This window comes from Adelges cooleyi, unplaced genomic scaffold, assembly GCF_023614345.1.
Source record: "Adelges cooleyi isolate 19-005CV unplaced genomic scaffold, UGA_ACOO_1.1 ACOO_flye_CR_arks_rails_tigmint_CR_PRNA_247, whole genome shotgun sequence".
NCBI classification, from domain to species: Eukaryota; Metazoa; Arthropoda; class Insecta; order Hemiptera; family Adelgidae; genus Adelges; species Adelges cooleyi.
The window spans coordinates 6802820-6824099 of record NW_026095912.1 but is presented as its reverse complement, the minus strand read 5'-3'; the positions used below and the strand labels follow the sequence as shown (position 1 = coordinate 6824099).

The 21280-nt window shown below is 31.5% G+C and overlaps 2 protein-coding genes across 4 annotated transcripts; one reads left to right on the top strand and one right to left on the bottom strand.

Annotated features, from left to right (window-relative positions):
• Positions 1-951: 951 nt before the first annotated feature.
• LOC126836403 (cysteine protease ATG4B-like) lies at positions 952-6997 on the top strand. Of its 3 annotated transcripts, none has more exons than XM_050569755.1 (10): positions 952-1147; positions 2378-2558; positions 3117-3281; positions 3457-3634; positions 3718-3797; positions 4990-5123; positions 5443-5521; positions 5606-5760; positions 5828-6029; positions 6366-6997. In XM_050569755.1, the coding sequence occupies exons 2-10, from the start codon at positions 2384-2386 to the stop codon at positions 6425-6427; spliced, it is 1230 nt and encodes a 409-aa protein (XP_050425712.1). In that variant the 5' UTR covers positions 952-1147; positions 2378-2383; the 3' UTR covers positions 6428-6997. The 3 variants fall into 3 exon arrangements, with proteins under 3 accessions (XP_050425712.1, XP_050425711.1, XP_050425710.1); XM_050569754.1 differs by having other exon boundaries at positions 952-1307; XM_050569753.1 differs by having other exon boundaries at positions 954-1550; positions 6366-6996.
• Positions 6998-8599: 1602 nt separating this feature from the next.
• Positions 8600-12706, bottom strand: LOC126837013 (uncharacterized). The gene is made up of 6 exons (XM_050570736.1): positions 12667-12706; positions 10516-11198; positions 9795-9927; positions 9453-9602; positions 9207-9377; positions 8600-8737 (listed from the first exon to the last, which is right to left on the bottom strand). The coding sequence occupies exons 2-6, from the start codon at positions 11191-11193 to the stop codon at positions 8622-8624; spliced, it is 1248 nt and encodes a 415-aa protein (XP_050426693.1). The 5' UTR covers positions 11194-11198; positions 12667-12706; the 3' UTR covers positions 8600-8621.
• Between the last annotated feature and the right edge of the window lie 8574 nt (positions 12707-21280).

The window sequence follows — 21280 nt, the reverse complement described above, 5'->3', positions numbered from 1 at the left end:
TAAAAATTAATGGCTGTAATCAGTAGCTTGGGTAATTACGTGAATTCGGTAAATTGGTATAATCGTTTTAATTACATACATTAATTATTTATATCTAGTTTTGAACTCGTTGTTTGAACAATAATAATATTTATAGGTGCATATTCTGAGCACTGTAGTATCATAAAAAGTTAAATGCTGATTAATGCCATTTTTCTTGACATTATTATGTTAGGCGCGTAAAAAAAAATACTGATATTGTTACTAATAATTATGTTGTTTACTTGCTATCTCAAATTATTTTCTTTGAATTCCTATTATATAGTCTAGTGAACTTCGTCGAAACTTTGTCTACTTCAGGGCTGCTAATCATAATTGTATATTTTTTTAAAGAGAGTGAAAGTGGTCTTATGGTAGTTAAGTGTGTACATATTGTAATAGGTACCAACAAAGTGTTCTACAAATTTTATACAAACTGGCTTAAATAAAGGCCATTAATTGTTAGACAGGTGCGCATGCCATATTTGTATCTCATAAAAATGTCATCTAGATCTGACTAGTTATCGCCAAAAGGTCACGGTGCGATCTTCTATTGACGGATATAACATTTAAAGTAATATTACACATATTATTATATTATCCATGAGTATATTATTATGACGGAAGTGTCGAGTCAAAACCGTTGACTCGGCGCAGACGGCGGTATTGTGTAATAATTATTAAATACAACAACATGGTAAAATATAATAAGAAGTTTAAATACACAAATACCTAAGTGACACAATAAATATTTGTTGAGCGAGTTCCATGGATTTACTTTCTACTTCTCCCGCCACGACCGACCAGTTGACGTTGCACTCGGTTCGCGGTCAGTGTAAACGGTACACATGTTACCATTATGATAACAGCTGTAATATTGCATTCTGTTATCACACAAACAGGAATTCACTTTACCCACCTACTGTTTTTTTTTGTTATCGCCTACAAAAAGAAAACATTATAGTAATAATTATTGTTGTAGTTATATTAATGATAATCGCGAACACCTTTGCTTGAGTATAATAATATTGTTTTGTTTTCTCTTATATTTTCTGTATTCATCGTTGATTTTCTCACTCTTGCGGATTTGCCGTTTTCGTGACGCTTTGAGTTATGATAGTGTACATAGGTACTAAATTGTGTGTTCATACAGAAATTTTATTTTCTACGTTGTAAGCGCGCTCGCGTGTGTGTGTATAGTATATTTTGTCGTTCCGTTTAGTAAATTAGAAGGTCGTCCGTTCTGTGTGCCGTCGGACGAGCGGAAAAATTCTGCTTCTTTACAGGAAGTAAAAAAAAAAAAAGCAAAAAATTAAAATTATTTATTATTTTGTGGGTTTTGTGTTTGTCCTCATCACATATGTTTTGCTATTACAACGGGACGTTTGTAAAATGTGATCGGCTGTTAAAAGGGTGATGGGCTGCAATATGAAGGACGCTTGTCGTTGATTGTGACACAGTGGCGGTAACGACTAGCCGTACAGGTCCTTAATTACCCCATACATTTGGTGTGATCAATTTTGAAAATTGCTGTAAGTGAAATAAAAAAACACCATCCCCCCTATTAGAAGTGCTGAACATCCATTTTTTGAATGTTACTCATTTGTCCTCGTTTGCTTTGTATTAATGCCTGTATGTTTTTTTATGTCTTGTTGTTATGCTTTTTTAAAAAATATTTTTATGTATTATATATTTTACTTAATAGTGTTGTGGTATTAGGTGTAAACGCTATGTAATAAAACGACTTGCAGATTATCAATGTTAAATCGAAATTGAGTTGTGTGATATAATCGTTTTTTGTGCGCACATGACAATACATTCTATTATATTATAGTCTAATGAAATTAACTTTCTAATTATTGATTCTTTCATTGTAAAATCAGATTGCTCATGCTTTTAATTTTTAAACAATTGTTTTCTTATAAGTATATCTTGTCTTTTGAACATGCGCAATAAATTAGTTATTAGCTGAGAATACCCTTATAGAGTCATAGAGTGCTAACACTATTAATAAAAAGATATTGCCACTGACTATTCAAGTTAAAATTATTATCCCTTGCAGATCAAGAGATTTTTAGAGTTTTTAAACAAATTGTTTAATATTTTTATTTTTTTTACTGATATATTTTAAACTACACTATCATGAACACTCGTTATGTGGCTTTGATCTATAAGGGTTGATGTAATGATTTGAGTTTAATATGCAATGTTATATTGGTAGTATAATAAATAAATTAAAAACTGTAATGTCTGTAAGTGACAAAACGAAGAAATTGGAATTAAAATTACTTGTGCATTTTGACTATGATGTTGATTTTCCGCTGCGACATTAATTTATAAAATTGTTGTTCTCATTTAGTTATGTATGGATTGGAAGCAGCTGGTTCAGAAACATAGTCGTAAGATCTTGAATCGAATAAGCATGGACCTAATGTTGGAGGCTTATTTGACCCACGAATCCAGTCTAATGGAATTGGAGGATATCCCTCAGACTGTCGATCCTGTGTGGATTTTAGGAAAAAAATATAGCGCAATTATCGGTGAGTATAAATCCACTCGTATGTCTTACATAAAAAATAAACGTTAAGTGTTTTTTGTTGATGTTTAAAGCTTGGGTTAAAATATTAATACGAAGAAAAAAGGTAATGTGTCACTTCAAACATAACTTTGTAATTATTAAGTTTATGTAAAGCAAAATCGCTGTAATTTTATAGCATTTTAGAAATATTTCAAAACATTTAAATGCCTGTAATCATAATAAAAAACTAAAAATATTTCTCTTTTATATACTTTTAATAAATTATTATAATTTAAGGAACATTATTCATAGCTAGTTAATAACCAATTATTACCATTTATAGTCGAAATTTTAAATTTATATGTAAAAGAAAAACAATAAACTGCTCTCTTACCATTAAAATAACAATTTTGTACTTATAACATTTGTGAATGAAGCCATTGATATTATAAGTCAATATAATTGACTTATAATTATAGGCAATTTTAGTATGTCATGTTAGATAATCTTGTAGTTAAATTTTCATACTTAAATGGTATTAGCTAAAGTGCTTTTATTAACTAATGTGCATTTTTTTTAGACATACAACAAATCCGCAATGATATACAATCTAGACTATGGTTTACTTATAGAAAAGGTTTTCTTCATATTGGCAATACAAATTTTACAACCGACAGAGGTTGGGGATGCATGTTAAGATGCGGTCAGATGGTTATTGGTCAAGCTCTTATCTTCCTACATCTCGGTAAGTAATAAAATCATAAACATCAATACAAAATTAACAAAAAAGCCCACATTATTGTAAAACCAATAGCATTGCTGCTCCGCATCGAAGCTAATATACACATTTTTGTCACACTTATCACTTATCACATTTTTTTTTCTGGTTGAAATGTATAATTTTATGTATCTATTTTCAGGTCGTGAATGGCGATGGGATTCTGACAAGAGAGATATTGATTATTTGAAAATTTTAAGGATGTTCGAAGACAAACGATCTGCTCCTTACTCAATACATCAGATTGCTCTTACCGGTGTTTCTCATGGCAAACAAATTGGTGAATGGTTCGGGCCAAACACTATAGCTCAAGTGTTAAAGTAAGCTATATCTTTATCTAAATTAAATGATCTGTTTGTGTTTTTTCCAATCTAATATTTATAATTTATTAATATTTTTTTAGGAAATTGGCTTCATTAGACGAATGGAGCTCAATTGTGTTTCATGTTGCGTTAGATAATACACTAGTCATTAATGAAGTTTGTAAGTATACTCTTGTAATCTAGATCATTCATCTTGACTAAAAATAATTAACAATTAGATAAATTCCACTGAATAATGTTATAGTGATAGTTGTTATATAGCCAGTGCTGGATTTAGGTATTTTTACACCCTTGAAAGATAATCAAGTAAGCCCATTTTTGTAACACATGTTAGGCGCTATGATACGTGAGGCTTAAGGCAGATGCGTGGCTCTTTTTTCTTCTTAAAATTGATATATATATATATATATAGACTGCCTTTTTTTATTCTAGATTATTAAAATGTTTGTCTCATTTTAATTTGTTTATAATTTGTTATTTTGTGTGCAACTTACTCTACAAATTTCAATGCTGTAAAATATATATATCTTAATGTTTTATGTTAATTTTTATCTTGAAATATTCACAAACATACTACTATCTATAGGTATAAAAGTTAAAACGATATTTTATTTTGATACCGATTAATTATGTATTTACATTAAGTTCATTGCTTATTATCTATTACTATTAATCTAATTGAACGTTGACAAATTTAACAAATATACTTAGCTGGCTTTGGTGTCTGCTGAGTGCCATTTCCAATGATCCAGAATAAATAAATAATAAAATGATACAAATTATTCAGCTCTTAAGTGGATACAAAACGACGCATTCTGATAGTAAAAACACAGTATGAAAAATCCATATTGCTAAGGAAATTATTATAAGTCTATTATTTGAAAATAATTTTATACTTATGTCATCGTTAATTGATTTCACATTACACAAGCACTACAGTATACTTGGTGTAGATGTACATTTTATTTTTAATATTAGGATGGGGCTTATAGTTTTTCTTTTCATTAATTAACACTAGTATATGAGTAGACTTATTTTTCCAGTTATTTGCCTGCTAATTGACATTCTTTCTACCTTCTAAGTACATGGCTCAGAAAATGTAAGGCCCTGGATGTGAGCTTCACCTGCCCCTTTTCACCCCCTTAATCAGGGTTACCTCTTCCCTCCTAGATCTGGCCTCATGTACAGCTTTTGTAAGTAAAAAATATCACCATGACGAAATTGTTATCATGGAAGCATTGTTTCTAACGTCAAGATGAATGAATCAGATTATAATTTATAATAATAATAATTAATAAAATAGTTTATAAATATGAAATACAAAAAACTAAAAAGAATATAATATTTTTCAGTAAAACTATGTAATGTAACAGATCAAACGAATAAGGCTTGTTCTAATAAAAAAAGTTGGAAACCATTAGTTCTGGTGATACCGTTACGTCTCGGAATAAGCACTATTAATCCTGCTTATGTGCAAGGCGTTAAAGTAAGTAAATACTAAAAATAATGTAAAAACTACAAGAAAAGTTATATTTAAGACAAAAGTTTCCCTACTAAACTATATTGAATTTTATTAAATAAAACACTCGTATATTTGTCGAGCTGAAAATAATTATTTTTAAATTAAAAAGTTGTAAGAACGTATGATTTGCACCTAATATTATTTGTGCAATCTAAATGTATGTGTACATTTTAAACAGAATACACAGAGGTAACTCAGAATAAAATGAGTAATAATAACAATATTATTATTATTTATTAGTGTTTAATAATAATTTTTTCAAACATCTGTTTTATGTTTTTAGATGTGTTTCACTTTTTCACAATCCTTGGGAATAATCGGTGGAAGACCAAATCATGCTTTGTATTTTATAGGCTTCGTAGGTAATTAGTGTTGATAAAGGGAAATATATAATAATAATGGTAACGATTATAAAATTTATAATCAATTCTATTATTAAAATTTAGGTAATGATGTGATATTCTTGGATCCTCATACGACCCAACAAATGGGAATGTTACCAAATAAAGATATCGAAACTGAACTTAAAATTGATAACTCGTACCATTGCCAACAAATCAATCGGCTTCCGATACTTAATATGGACCCGTCAATTGCAGCTGTGAGATAATAATGTTAACATTAGTACATATTATACATGGATTTTAGTTTATTTTTTATTATTTTAGTGTTTTTTGTGTAAAACCGAAAATGAATTCCATTCATTATGTCACGAGTTAAAAGTGCATCTAGTGCAGTCTGATCAAGGGTCGCAATCGCTTATTACGATATGTAATGATCGTCCATTCGATTGGACGTTAGACAGTACGTCGAATTTAGGCACCTCAATGACGGCTTCATCATCTGATGCTGTCGCGGCAACACTGTCAGGTATGGATGAAAAACTGACTTTTTTATTATTTAACATATCGTAGTCGCTGCGAAAAAAACTCCCATGTGCTAAAACCTAAATGTTCAGGAGACATAAAAACTTGTAAAACGATTTATAGTAGGTAACACATGAAAGTTGTATTTTTCATTGGAGATTATGATAGCTTATTTTTTTCTGTATCCAGGGATACCAAAACCTTAAAAAAGTAAAATTGGCACATAGGAAGTTTTTTGGGTCAATGACGATATCTTAAACAATGGGGGCTTAATGACATTTTACATACAGCGATCTGCAAAAGTTAAATTGATTAATTTTTATGATTGATTTGTTTTTAGATTTTGAGTTAAACGATAAAAAATTACAAACGGATTCAGATGACGATTTTGAACTTTTGTGATACGGACATTATCCCAGCGCAATGTCAGAATTGAAACTTAGGACTGTATTTAAAAACACGATGGGCAGCGCTTTTTTGTATTATGCAAGTTTCATATCAATATAAATAAATGTTTGAATAATACTCGTACATGCGTAATTCTTAGGCATTTTTTTTTTTTTTATAGTAAATAAATTCGTTTTATTTGTAAAAGTTTAAACTAAAAACCCAATCAATAGTCATATGTCTGTTTGGTAAAGATATTAACGGTGCATCGCCAGTGATGTAATTAAATTTGATTTATTTTATTATTATAGTTGTTAGTTTTTCATTTTGTATTTTATCACTATCCAATCTGTGTTCTGCCATTTTTGCCTTTAGGTAGTTGAGTGTAATATCTTTTTTTATTATTATAATAATTATGATTATCTAGTTAAAATTGGGTCTTTACGTTCTTAAAGATATAATATGTCCATATATAATAGTATTGAGTATAAAGTGTACAAGTTAAACTCAATGATAATAGTCATACTTAAAAACAAAAAAAAATATTAACGAAATTCAAAGTTACTTTTTTTGATTTTATTTATTTAATTATTATATAGCCTACTTACAAATCGTTACTTATGTTTTTTTTTTTTTAAATATAATATTTTATTATTTGTATTATTGTTGTAACATATATATTGTGTACTTGCATCAAGTTACGAGTGAAATAAAAATATATTTGTAATATATAAAAAACAATTTTAATAAATGTAAATAATTATAAGAGCAATAATAAAATACATATTATTTTATAAATTGAATTTAATGACATTTTTTTTCGAGTCTATTAAAATAAAATATTATGTAAATATTTTAACCCCTTTGGCGCAAAAATAATACATTAACAATAAATGGAAACTTGTGAATAAAAAAAAACAAATAATGTAGAAAAAATGTTCAATTGCCGGGTTGGCGCATTAAGTACAAAAGCAAGTTTGTGATTAATTGCAGTTAATCATTTTGTATTCTATTTAGGTATTTAGCCCAAAGATTTGTTTGTGTAATAATAATTATAGTACTTATATTAATTTAGTCATTCTTAAATATTTATCATAGTATAGTATTGTTACATATACTTAGTTTTGTTAGTAGCCAAACTAATTGGATCATAATTTTCATAATTTATATGGTAAAGTTTATTATTTTTGCTTTATGAAATTTACAATTTTACTCATCCAGCAAAACAAATATGTATGTTTTTAAAATGAACATTAAATTTGTTCAGTTAGTTGAAGAGAACAATTCAGTCAAAAAAAATTTATTTTAATCTTTTTTTGTTATGTGTAAAATGGTTGTCCAAATCTGATCATATTTAGTTTTGGAATTTTTTTTTTTGTTATCAAGTAAAATCTTTTTCCCCCCAAAAAATGTATCCAGACTTGATTAAAATATTTTACTTACTTGGTACAATATTTTAACGAGATCTTAATAATTGATTTCATGCCAAAATGTGTTTTAAGAATGGCTATTCCCTAATTTACCGACAGACGACGCTGGTTTTAAAGGCCTCTAAAATTTGTTAAGAAATAAATTTACTATGTTTAATGTAAGTTAAACACATTTACCTCGATCTTGGCTGTGCTTAGTGAACGTTGAAGTTGCGAGGACACTCTTACAAATGGGTTCAAATTAAAGTAAAAAAATAACAAAAACAGAATTCTATTTGGCTTGACCAGTTTGGTAGTCTGAAATCGACTGTCGCGACTGAATTAGCTCTTGTCGCGTTCTATTGTTTTTTTTTTGTCTACTTTTTTTGGCCCTTCCTATTAGGACTTATATTTTATGATCACCGGAGACGGTTTCCTAATTAAGAACAATCAATATGATTTTACCCAAAGGTCACGTGGGTCATGGCGTAAAATTACATTTTGGAATTCCTTCATTAAGCGTCGGCCCTTGAAAATATTTTTAGATGCGATTTCGAATTTTGTAACCCACCACGACGAGTTTCCACGCTGCAGACTTGAAACACGTATTTAGAATTTTTAATTTATTTTCATTTATTATAATAAGTGCGAATAATAATTATATATTGTAGTATTGCAGCGTTCGAAATAACCTATCTCGTTATTTTGATGCATATAACATCTATCAGCATCGTTGTCAATACATTTTAAACATAGTAATATTGTTAGATATTATACGTTCGAATGAGAAATTATTCAGCTTATCCGACGATTTTTTGTTGTTTCCAAAATTCTTCTCGGCTGTTCAAAAAGTGTATACCGTCCATGGCTTCGGCCAGTATTTGATTTTTGTTGTCTCGGACGGCGCTGACTATGTCTGGAACAGTGTTTTATTCATTTATATAAATAACATATATTTTACAGAAGTTTAGTGAAAATGATTTCCTTAGTTCTAAATATTTGAAACCAAAACGTCAATTTTCACCTATGTTTTGATCTTTTCAAATCTTTATAATTGTAAAAATCCGTATATTCTTACGACATCATATCTATAAGTATTGTTTGGTAAGTGTTAATTTTTTTATCTCCCTCCCCATTTTTAAAGAATTAAAATCGGACTATAATGGTATACCTACTTGTATATTACATTACATGTCATATTATATTCTTACAAAACTAATTTCTTTACTTTCTATTTTTATTAAGGAAATAATGATGTATGGAGGTAATAAAGCGATGGTATGATGTATGATGTGGACATAGAGACTACGGGTAAGCTTTTTCAAATCATTGGTGTTGGTGTTTCTGTATTGATAGCAAGTAAAAAATCACAGTGACTTGCTTACTCGGATCGGTTGTCAAGTGTTCCAGATAGTCTTTGTCCACGCACAATTCCCTGAGCAACAGCTTCGACTGACTTTTTGCTTCTTTTCTGGGAGTCGATCCCCGTTTGATTGGGTTTCCTTCGACGATGGCAACCGCGCCGAACTTGTCTTTCGGCAAGTCTTTCATTTTACCTGAGAACAGATAATATAATGTTTTCAAACCGTCTTTATGTCAGTCTAGAGGTTAGCTAGCATGACGCCGCTCACTGATGGCGTTTTCGATGGCTTCTCTGGCTTTTTGCACGCCCAACCGAAACTGTTCGAGTTCGGGTCGCACGTGCAGTCCTCGGTGGTAGAACACAAGAGCGTGTTCAAAGTCACCCAAGTGGTACAGGGCTTCTGCTTTTTGATAGATGGCTAAACAATACAATATGCGGTTATCCGAAACCCTTTAAGAAATAGGACAGGGGAGGACCATGGTAAAATTATTGTTGTTTTTAAAAAAAAAAGCTATTCCCTGCGTGGATGCACAGTAACGTCCAAAGGTTAAAAAATGTCTGGACTACTGTAATTTTGAAATTGTTCGTAAATTAAATCGCCTTAAAATACCTTTCAAGTACGTGCTGTCCTCTTGCAGAGCTACTTCGGCGTCCTTCAACGCCAGCTGCGGTTGTCCTAGAAGTAGATAACATTTGCTCCTGGACACCAATGCCGTTTTGTCATTGGGACTTAATTCTAACGCCTGTAAACACGAATAAACCGTTTCAGTTTAGAGTTTTTGATTGGTAATACATTAAAAAAATCATACGTGTTAGACGTTTGAGGGCAACGTCTTGACGACAAGAGTCTAGAGCAAGGGTCATTCGTAGGATATTACAAGTGCAACACATTTATAATATAACTATTTTATAATAGTTAGATACAGTAACACAAAATCGTTTCTAAGTATCCACTGAGATTTTTTTCAAATACTTCACAATTTTATAATTTTCTTTTATCGCAATTTTGACTTTTTAAACACAGCGATGAAGTAATACATTTAATGCAAACAATAAAAAGTAAAGATGTTGAAAACATCATTGATTGTCGTTCTCATCAGTTAGGCAAAACATTTAAATGTAATCACCCATTCTAGAGGAGTTGGAGCCCACCATTACCGATTGGTCTAATCATAATTTATTTAGGTATAATTAGGGCAAACACCTGACTAGAGAATTGGCCCAGTCTGGCTCTGGATATAGTTTTAGACTATTAACTTAATAATATTTAATTGTACATAATGTTTAAGCTAAACTGGCGAGGACCTGCGTAACCGGTAAGCGGGTCAAACCTTGTCGATAAAGTCCAGCGACACCTTGACGTCGTTCATGCAGTGCCTGGCCAACGCTAAAAGCGTGGGCGATTCGGCAGTGGATGGTATGTGCAATGTCCGGTTCCGGTCTTGGCGGCGCTTCATCCGCAACGACGCCTTGATGTCCCTTGTGCCCAGGTTGACGGCGGCCGCGCGGTCCTTGTCCGTGTACACTTCTTCCAGCAACCGGGACCGGGAATCGCGCTTGTGCCTCCTTCCGGCCAACAGGCTCCCGACGCCGCCCAGCGTTCCGGTTCCTACCGATCCTCTTGCGCCACCGCCACTTCCGCCGGTCGTCTTGCGCGTCTTGAACTCTTCCGTCAACTCGTTGAACGTCGTGGTCACCGGGCCCGCCTGCCCGCCGTGCCTCCTCAACTTTCTCCGACCCGTCCCTTTACGCTCACCAACGCCGCCAACGTTCCCCCCGGAACCGCCGCCGTGTTCTACGCTGAGCCCCCCAACGCAGCTGACACCCGATCCCCTGTGACCGCGGCCGTGGCTCTGGTCGTCGTCCAAGTCAGCTCCGTCCTCGTCCTCGGCTTTGCCCACCCTTACGTAACTCTGCATCATCTCCGAGTCTCTGGTCATTTGCAATATGTCCTTGACATGTTCGCTGGCCGGCAGTATGTCACCCGACGTGTCGCCCATGGCCGCCATCGTTCCTGTTATGTATCGGTTCAGGAAAGCTTTCACAAGTTTACATTTGTATTGTAGTGTTTGAAATATTATTATGGAATACAATATTTTTAAATATTTAAAATGGGTCAAAGAAGTTAAATTGTATACAAATAATGACTAAACTTCTTAGCCAAGTCCTCGAGTGTCTGCCAAACAGATTTAAAAATATTTTGATTGCCATAAAGTTGTTAAGTTCAGGTTTAGGCCTGTTGAAAGAAAGGAGGAAAGTGAAATAGTACAAGGAATTCGAAAAAATACTGCTGAGTGAGTGTAGGTACAAATAAAAACATGAGGTGTGCGTGGAGTAAATAAAACAATATCAATTGATACAGATGAGTCAACATTTTTTTCTTCTCATTTCAACCATAATTTAGGTTACGAGACAAAATTGCTTTAGATATTTTTATCACCTAAAGATACTTAAATTATTTTTTTAATTATATTATTATGAAGATATGATTTTAATCGGATATGAGCCGGAATAACTAAGAACTTCCATAAAAAAAAACACTAATTTTAGATTTCTTAAATTTCTGAAACGCTTTTTGTACTTTTTAAAAACACTATTCAATAAATAGTAGTATGTTACAATGTGTATGATTGAATGATGTTAATTGTTTAATGTTTAGTATGACTCGTAACTATAATACAGCAGTTTTAAATTGGCGTGATATTTAGCTCTTAAATAGTGTACCTAGTGAAAAGTTAAAAATTTAATAGTTTGCGGTTTTATGATACATTATGATTATGTTAGTTGTGATAAAAATAATTAGTTGTCCAGTGCCAGCATTCCTTAAAATTATTATGGTAGTATAAACTTTTGATTTTCAAATAAAAGGACCTAATTCTTTTTCTAATCACTGAAACAATTGTGAAATATTTTATAATATATTTTTAGACTAGTAAATATTTTAATTGGCTACCTCTTAGCCAGACTAAGAATATTCTGTACAACATACCTAACCTAACCATACGAGTATTTGGGGTTTACATCAGTAGTTATCAGTATTGCTTTTTGCATAAAGACATAGAGGTTTTTTAGAGTAGGTTGATGAATGTTAAAAAAAAAATAAGATCTTCATTGTACTGAAACCTTTTTAACGCTTGTACCGAAAAGTTTGGCAGAATAAATTAAGTTCTCATTATGGCACCAAAGAATGATTGCTCGATTCCTTGCTAACGAAGTGTCAGTACTTTAAGTAGCCATGTACTAAATAATATAAGTTTTAATCCCCATCATACTTGTGTGAAGTTGTACATAGACCACACGGTTTGAATTGACTTGGCCAAGCGAAACGAATGTGTGTGTTTTTAACGGCTCCAAGCCAAGTGCAGGTGCGACTTACGGTGATTACACTTTACCCTTTCAGTGCTTGAGACTTCTGATTGATGTGGGCAAGTATACAGACCAGCATGCACTGGACACGGTTTTCTTTTATTCTCAAAGGATACGTTGCGGTTACTTGAAAACAATCTTGTGCTCGAAAAATGGCTGCCGGATGTAAGTACGATTCGGCATACGTGTGACTAGCGTAACACTTAGCAGAGACCCGCCACACACGTAGGTATTCGATTCAACACCTACTCGGATAACCATAGTAACCGATTTGGTAACCTCTCGCCCTAAAAAACACCTGCACCAGACTAGGTCGAAGGGTGTGTGCTTTTTCTTTTATTGAAAATAGGTAAACTGTGTGTATGTGATCGATCTGAGCTTGTCAGCTACCGGAGAAGCCCAAGAGGAGGAGGACATGGAGAAGTTTGCAGAGTCTTTTGGATACAATTGGATTATCGCAGTAATTAGTTCCAGTAAAAGTTTTGTAAAGCCCAAACTTTTAAACCGTTTTCGCTTTGCACAATTATTTTTTTTAGAAATGACTTGTTTATTTCAACTTACAAACTGAACCATACAAATATAAAAATGGTATAAACAAATTTGATTTAAGTAACGTTAATAATAATAATAGTAATAGACGAGAGGTGACCGCCTCGTTGGCGATAGACATTAAACACTTCATCGCCCATCGGCTCATTATTCATGTAGTTACTTTTAAATTGGGGAATATGAGAGGACATAAATGAACGGAAAGAATATTGAGGAACTATAAAGTCAATAAGATAACAGGAGATTCTATAATGTTGGATAGTAGACCATTTAAAAATGTCATACGTAATATATGTCCACGGTCAGCTAGAGAAACTAAATTAAGATATTTTGCGAATGGAGCCTAGTCACGAGGAAGACGCGAATTGTCCAAAATAAAACTAGCATACCTCAAAAATGTACACTGGACTATCTTAATCTGAAGTAAACCGTTGGCTGTGAGAGGGTCACTCTAGGGCGCAAAAGAATGTAAAATCTTTGGCCACTCTCATGATGAGCCCATAAGAATTTTTAATGCTTTACAGCATATGATATCAATGTGAATGCTGAGTTCCAGAAAACAGCTGAACTTAAAACTAATATATATATATAATATATATATATATATGACAGAACAATTTGTATGCAGATGTTCATAACCCAAAAGATGATAATAATATAGTATTAGGGTTCGGCCTCTATTGAACGTCATAACTCTACATTTAGAAACGTTTTTAGTAACAGACTTAAAGTGAACTGAACAAAACGATAAAAATAATTTTGGAGATTATGACAATCGCCTAATTAGTTACCCGCATATAGATTTTTATGTTATCCACAGAAAGGGAATATAACAAAAAAATACTGCAAACATGGTTGATAAACAGTAAAACTAGAAGTGGAGGCAAGTGACTTCCTTGGGGTACACATCAGATGATGCTGAAAACACATTCGATTTAAAACCGAAGACTTTAACCTAATCATGATTTCTTGAAAGGATTTGAACCACGATAAGATAATCTTGCCGAAATCAGATTTTTTTTAAGAAATTTGATGAGAACGCAATGATTTATATAATCAAACACATTGTTAAAGTCCGTATAAACAGCATCAACTTGCAACCTTAACTGAAAAGTTCATTTACCTACAAAATTAATAAAAACTAGATAGCATGTGGTGGTGGAGCGACCATGCTGCTCCTTCATAATGATTATGTTGACGGGTAGCTGAATGCGTTTTAAGTCCAAGGCTTTAAACTGAGGTTGAAAAGATGACCGTTATGTTTCAAAGAGGGTTTTGAAATAAAGGATTGGTTTTTAACATTAAACTTATGCTGAAATAGTTTATACTTGCGAGCTAATAATGAAGAAAATATTAATATACAAATCTTATTTTAGTAAATGAGTAAATTTATTTGTGTCAAAAATTTAACAAGTTTTAAAAAGTGCAAAGAACAAGAAGATTTTGATCCGAATTTGATGTGTGGTTGTAAGAGAATAAAAATTATACATTTTTGTTCTCAGTTTTTTAAATTTCTATTTCCAATATACTATATACTATTATTTTTTGCCCATAACGAAAAAGTTTCCATCCTTTCTGGAGTAAGCCGTAAGGGCAAGAGTATTTACTTGTCTTCTAAATTCTGTTGGTAAATATATCGATAGTGCTACATTTAATAAATAGCATTAAAACATACTTCGACAATACTTTGGAATACTAAGGCGTGCCGCATTTTATCAGCTCATAAAAATTTACACTTTAATATCAATTTGGCTGAGAAATAAATTAGGTTATTTAAATTTCGGTCAAAAACGTACCATTAATATGCAATGTATAGACTAGCATACTTTAATACTAGGAAAACATATCTATACACGGATAGTTATTAGTTTATTGTTTATTATTGTGATTTGTATCTTACATTTTTTAAATGATATGGAAATCTCTTTAATATTGTTCATAGAGTCAAGCTCTTATGTCTGAATAATTGTACTGATCGACTATCAAGAGTGATGGCTTTTCATCTTTTTTAATAATATTGTAGACAACTAAAAACCTATTTATATGTACATAATACATGCACATGGAAATTGCCTATTATATGGCAGATAACTCTGAAATGGCATATTTATGACAATATGACGTGTAGACCTGATTTGTTTTATTTACTTTATGTTTAAAAGCAATTCACTTTCATCGAAAACCGAATTAAAAGTTTTAGGAATATATATTTTATTGCTGGTAAAAAGAACAAAAGTAGTTTTATTTGCATAATATTATCTTGGTTAGGTATACCTATATTTTATTTTTGTGTTAAAATTAACCATTCATTTGGAAACTATAATAGCGTTTCTTCCAAATAAACATTTTTTAAAAGTTATTATTTTTTTTAATTTGATATATAATATAAAATACTCTGACACAAAGTCGTACAAATGAACTTCTATGTAATACAAAACATGTGCCTATATTATATTATCTATTATTTAGTATTACAGTGAATAGTGACAAAACAATAGCCAATTATTTCAGTTTTTTTGGAGATTTTACTATAATTGGGCGCTGAATACAATATATGTGCTATAAAAAGTAGATTAAAAATTAGCACACTGAGTATTAATAAAGAGTGCATTGATTTGTAGTTAATGCCAAACAGCAGTACATAAGATTAAGTACTTAATAAATTGGAAACAAGACCAGGGTTAACCGTTTCAGTGGATTTTTTATTTAAGTAATCCAACAAAAATTGTTAATACAAGTATTATATCAGAGGCATTTAGTAAACCTAAAAGTAAATTTCATGCAACGCTGTCTTAGTAATGAGAACACCTTATTTGTATACTTATGATAGGTACCGAATATATGTAAACAAATCAGGGATTTTTATAAAAACAAAATAGTGATAAGTATTTTCTTAAGAAAAGTATTTTTCATGTAATATAATTATCTATATACAAATTTGAAAAAATATTATGCGATTGTGTAATTTTTCATTAAAATTACAAAACTCAATCTCTAATTAAATACAATACATTTTATTTTACAAAAAATGTAATTTTATTGTCTTAACAATTATTTTTTATTAATATTCAAACTAGGTACTATTAACGCCATTACATTTTGATATAAGACGAACTTACTTATAATATCATATTTCTTAGATGATAATAATACATTAACATAAACGAATACTTACCGAAGTATATTGTTGAATAGCTTTTGCATAGTTTTCAAATTTGCAGTAGACAAACGCTTCGTCTTGCAGCAAAATCCTGAGACTGTCATCGGGGTTTATAGTATTTGTTTTTTTCTTCTTCGACTTGCCCTTTTTCTTGTTGTTCATACTGAAACCAGTATTTTATATTATCACGTGGTATAGTTTTTGTTGATAATTTACCCACACAACTTAATTGTATGTTTTAAAACCGATAATATTTTTAGTAATGTCCAAATATGTTTATATCATGTTTGGAATTCGAAAAACTAAAATATTAATAACGCAAAATATGCTTCAGTAGTATTTGTTTCTTAAACAATTCAAACATGTAGGACTTAATAAACTTATCAGTAGGTAAGCAACGAACATTATAATATATCCTACTTCCTAGGAAATATTAAAATGATGTAAGGACTAACTAATATTTTATTTTCCCTTTAAATGTGATAACATAGCATCAATAATAATTCTTATAATAATTTAATATATTATTGTATCCTTGCTATGTAAACTTGAATTTTGTCTAAAAAAAATTGTTTATTTAATAAAATAATGACACATGGCACAGCAGTTGGTGTGAGGTAATCATAGATGGAAATTAGTTCTTTAAACTCTGGTCCTAAACAAAAGAGTGGTGCAAAATAGGTGATTTAATAATTGTCATCTTATAAAATATATGGGGACAATCAATAAATTGTACAACATAGCACTAATATTTAAAACTATTTTACACCTATAAAATTTGTGCCTATGTTTTTACTTGACTAAAACAATAAATGCATGTATCTCTTACTTTAGTAAATGGTCTGGCCACTATATTCCAGAAACGGACAGTTATTGACTACATCATTCTTTGAAACCATGCGAATATTTTGTACGTTAAATATTTTTAAAATACATTCAATACAATAAATAAAAAACGATTAAAAATATTCTTGGTACTTCGAATAGCCTTAAGAGAGTACACGTTCATGTTTATTACAACTAATGTGGTCGAGTACCTACTAGTGTACGACGGGTTAAAATTATTTTCTGTTAATTACCGTCTTCCTTTGTGAATCGATAATCAGGCGACGAGGACAATTACTATCGGTATTGTCTTGTATAGACTCCATTGTGTTTGGATGTAATAACAATAAGTTCTTAACGCCGCCGTACTTTGTCTTACTATTCGGCTAAGCACACTCACGTATATTATATAGGGTGAAGGAAGGTATTTTCGTGGCATAAGCAATTTTGTGTTATAGTTTGTTTGATCGTATCGCGTAATTCCCCATTAGAAAATTGTCTTGAAAATCACACTGATTGTTAAAATAACAGTTATTTTACACTCGGTATCATACTAATATTATCAAGAAATATTTAGTTTAATGTAATGACCGAGACACGTATCTAGTTGCGTTAAGGAACTTATTTTAAAACAGACTATAGTGTTGCAAATAAATTACTAGTTTTGATTTTTTCTATGACAGGTCTATCACACAGTGGCCATCTTTTAAGCTCTATACTCACTTAGACGGCTGTTGTTAGGGTGCGAGAAGAACGGCAATCGCGTAAATCATTAATTATAATATTATTATTTTAAAATCACTATCTTTTGACGATTCAACGGACAAGCGCATCAATTTTACATGGCGACGATAAGTACTTAAAAAAAAAAAAAATCAAAAACGTGGAACCAACAAAGTCGGTACAAGTACGTCCGGACAAGTGACTATCGCGCGGGAAACGTTGTGCAAGTCGAAATACTTCACCATACTTGCATATGCGCACCAGGACTGAAAAATAATAATAACAACAACAATATTACAACATAATGTACATCTATAATAGTTGAGCTATATCGAATGCGTATCTACAGTTATACCGGCTGCGGTTTAATTGATGTTTCGTGACGGCACTTTTTCGGCTGAAAGTTAAGTCATGAAGACTTTTGTCCGCAACTCCAAAAAGTCATTACAAACTTTTGTCCCCTCGAAACGACACAACACGATACACCGCTGACTACCTACTCGCCTTACTTTCACCGTACCCTCTCTCCTGACCCTCCCCTTGTACCGTAGTTTTATACTTGTATTTGCATACAACCTTTCTGTTTCGTTCGACGACGGCTCACTCCATCCCTATCGTTTGTATTGTGTATCCATCCTCTGAACGTCTCCGAAATGCCCATGGACATCATAGGATTGCATTAAAAGACACAAGAATTATTAAAGATTTGAAAAAACATATATCGAATGTCGAGTGTTGTTTAAACTCGATTTCGATTGAATAAAGAACTTTGAAGTTATCGTGGGTCAGATCCAAATTATTTTTTTTTATTAAAACAAAAATACAAGCTGCTTAAAATATACAATAAGCATTTGTGATAAAACAATATTATTCACAAATAACTTGTGGAGAAACCGCCCAGTGGTGGAACTCCTACTGACTTTAGTAACAAAACATATGTAATCAAAAACATTTTTTTGTAAAACAATCACGTCTACGAATTTTGTTCGAAGCTAAAAATTATGGGCTATACTCTGAAAATGATTGAACGAGTATACCTAGTTGAAGTCTCCGCTTGCGTGTACCTGAGCCTACATATTTTGCTTTTTTTACTAAACGCAAATGTCATACACTTTTTTACTTGCATGCAATGCAAGGCCTATTAGTTAGGGTATATAATACAACTGTCGATCATTTTTTCAAAATAATTAATGTACATATATATATATATATATATCATTTGTATACTATACAAGGTGCGTCACCCTGGCACCCGCGGCCCGCCTTCTAAAATAATTATCACTTAAAAAATATGCCAGTAAGTGTTTTTTCAATTGTACAAATTAATAATTACATTTAAAATTGTTGTACACACCAACAAACCATAGGAAAATTATTATAAAATTGTAGGTAACAATGTAATGATTTATCGCACGAATCATTACATTGTTAACTTTTTAAATTAGGAAAAATTGGCAGAAAATGTTGACTGGTCGATAACCAGTTTTGGATAATCTCTTTGAAAGTTTTTAAAGTTTAAAATTTAGGACAGGAGAATGCCCACCCAATCTACCATGTAGTGAGAGTTAGTTTTATCTGCACGTTGTATTTAACTGCACTCCACCTCTTGTATGCAATTTTTAACTTCTACTCTGAAAAAAAAATAATTTGAATATTGTAAAACAACATAAATTAAATTGTCTCCGAAAAGACAAACTGCTAAAAAAACTGCAATTAATTTAAGAGAAAATATTTGTTTTATCCTTAAATAATCACCTTATATATAACATATTTATAAAAATAAATTTAAATTTAAAAAAACACGATCAGGTGTAACAACTTTTTTAGATTTTTTACTTATGGATAATCGATGGTTTGGCAATCGAGTACAATGAAGCGTAATGTAATTGACGTGTAATTGAAGTGTAATTGACCACGTTGGCAATTACATCAAATACTTGAACTAATACTAATTCATTATTAATTAGAGTAATTGGTTTCTGTTAAATAGTAATTATTATTAAACGTTTAATTTAATTATTTTTAAAAACTGTTTGTAAAATAGCCGAGATCATTAGTAACTATTCAATTGAGATCTTTTTTCATTATTGAGAATTTTGGAGATAGCTGAAAGTATCAAGTACTTATTAAATTTCTATAAAGTAGTTATTATAATATGTATAGACTTCTATGTAGTTTTTCCCTTAAGTATTATTTCAAAATAGTTGCATAGACTAATTAAATAATTCTACACTACATATTATTTTATAATATTGACTCGAATACAACACTTGTGTACATAAAAACTGGCCAATATCAAGTATAGAATATGGGCGTTTGAGTTTGGTTCGACCTAAGTTCATGCAAGGATGGATTATCGAAAAAATATACAAGTTTAGGCGCTACTTGTGACGGTTGTGAGTTGTCTGTGTGTGTGTGTGTGCACCTATATACAAGGTTTGCCTAATTAATACCATCAAATTAACGAGAGATGTTCGTGACGACAAGACCTGTGTAATGCGGCCGATCACGCGATTACCAAACCGTATGACATTTGGGCGGAAACGCGCGCCAGTTAAAATGCTACACCGATGATCGTCCGTACTGGATGGTACCCGTTTTATTAATTTGAAAAGCTTGTACAAAAGCACACAAACACACATAAGGTACCCGGTGTAATCACAATAATTCATTTGATCGTTTAAAAACGTTAGTCGACGACGACCGTGCGGCATGCGTGAGTGGCGGACATAAACGTTTTCGATAATGGAATACCGTGTACGACCGTTTGAGCTGAAAATCCGAAGCCTCCGTTTGCCATTATGTCTTATAATTATTATTATTTGTATGCCGAAATAATGGTCGAGTGGGTGACTGTTGGAAATAAATGTATATATTATTGTGCACAGCAAAGTCGTACATTAATTAAAAACCGCCTTAGTAAGTAATACGAAAACCGTCGGTTGGGTTTTCAATGTCTGGTCGATGATTACACACACAGTAACTTGATATTCTCATAAATCCACAAGTCTTTGGATCTTTAAACACCCTCACTCAGTGGTCTATGTATAAAATTCTCATAAATGGTCGAAAAGGGTAAACAAAAAAAGATGATTATAATACAAGAAGAAACCTCAACTTAATCCACTAGGTTTTGCTTTAAAATAATAAAATATTTTCATACCAGAAAATTAATTTGTAACTATTATGATAAATGCATACATGTATTTTTTTATAAACTTTATAACACAAGTGCTTCCTTCAATTTCATCTAAATGCACTTTTTCCAATGCACGATTATTTAAATGAAATAAAATTTAAAACGCATGCTTAAAAATAAATTTCCTGTTGAATACAATACATTTTTAATCAACTATAACTATAATAATTAAAACAAAAAATTAAATTTTAATTAATTTTATAGAACCATAAATAGTATGGTGATAAAACATTGCAAACAAAATTATTGTATTTAAAGCGTTATTCAATTTGAA

Bases quoted from the DNA above. Each gene is read 5' to 3' on its own strand.
- LOC126836403 (XM_050569755.1), top strand. From the start codon at position 2,384: ATGGATTGGAAGCAGCTGGTTCAGAAACATAGTCGTAAGATCTTGAAT. The intron at 3,282-3,456 runs GTAAGTAATAAA...ATCTATTTTCAG, and splicing joins TCTTATCTTCCTACATCTCG to GTCGTGAATGGCGATGGGAT. The intron at 3,798-4,989 runs GTAAGTATACTC...AATATTTTTCAG, and splicing joins ACTAGTCATTAATGAAGTTT to TAAAACTATGTAATGTAACA.
- LOC126837013 (XM_050570736.1), bottom strand. From the start codon at position 11,193: ATGGCGGCCATGGGCGACACGTCGGGTGACATACTGCCGGCCAGCGAA. The intron at 9,928-10,515 runs GTTTGACCCGCT...TCGTGTTTACAG, and splicing joins CGCTGGACTTTATCGACAAG to GCGTTAGAATTAAGTCCCAA. The intron at 9,378-9,452 runs GTGAGCGGCGTC...ATCTGTTCTCAG, and splicing joins AGCCATCGAAAACGCCATCA to GTAAAATGAAAGACTTGCCG.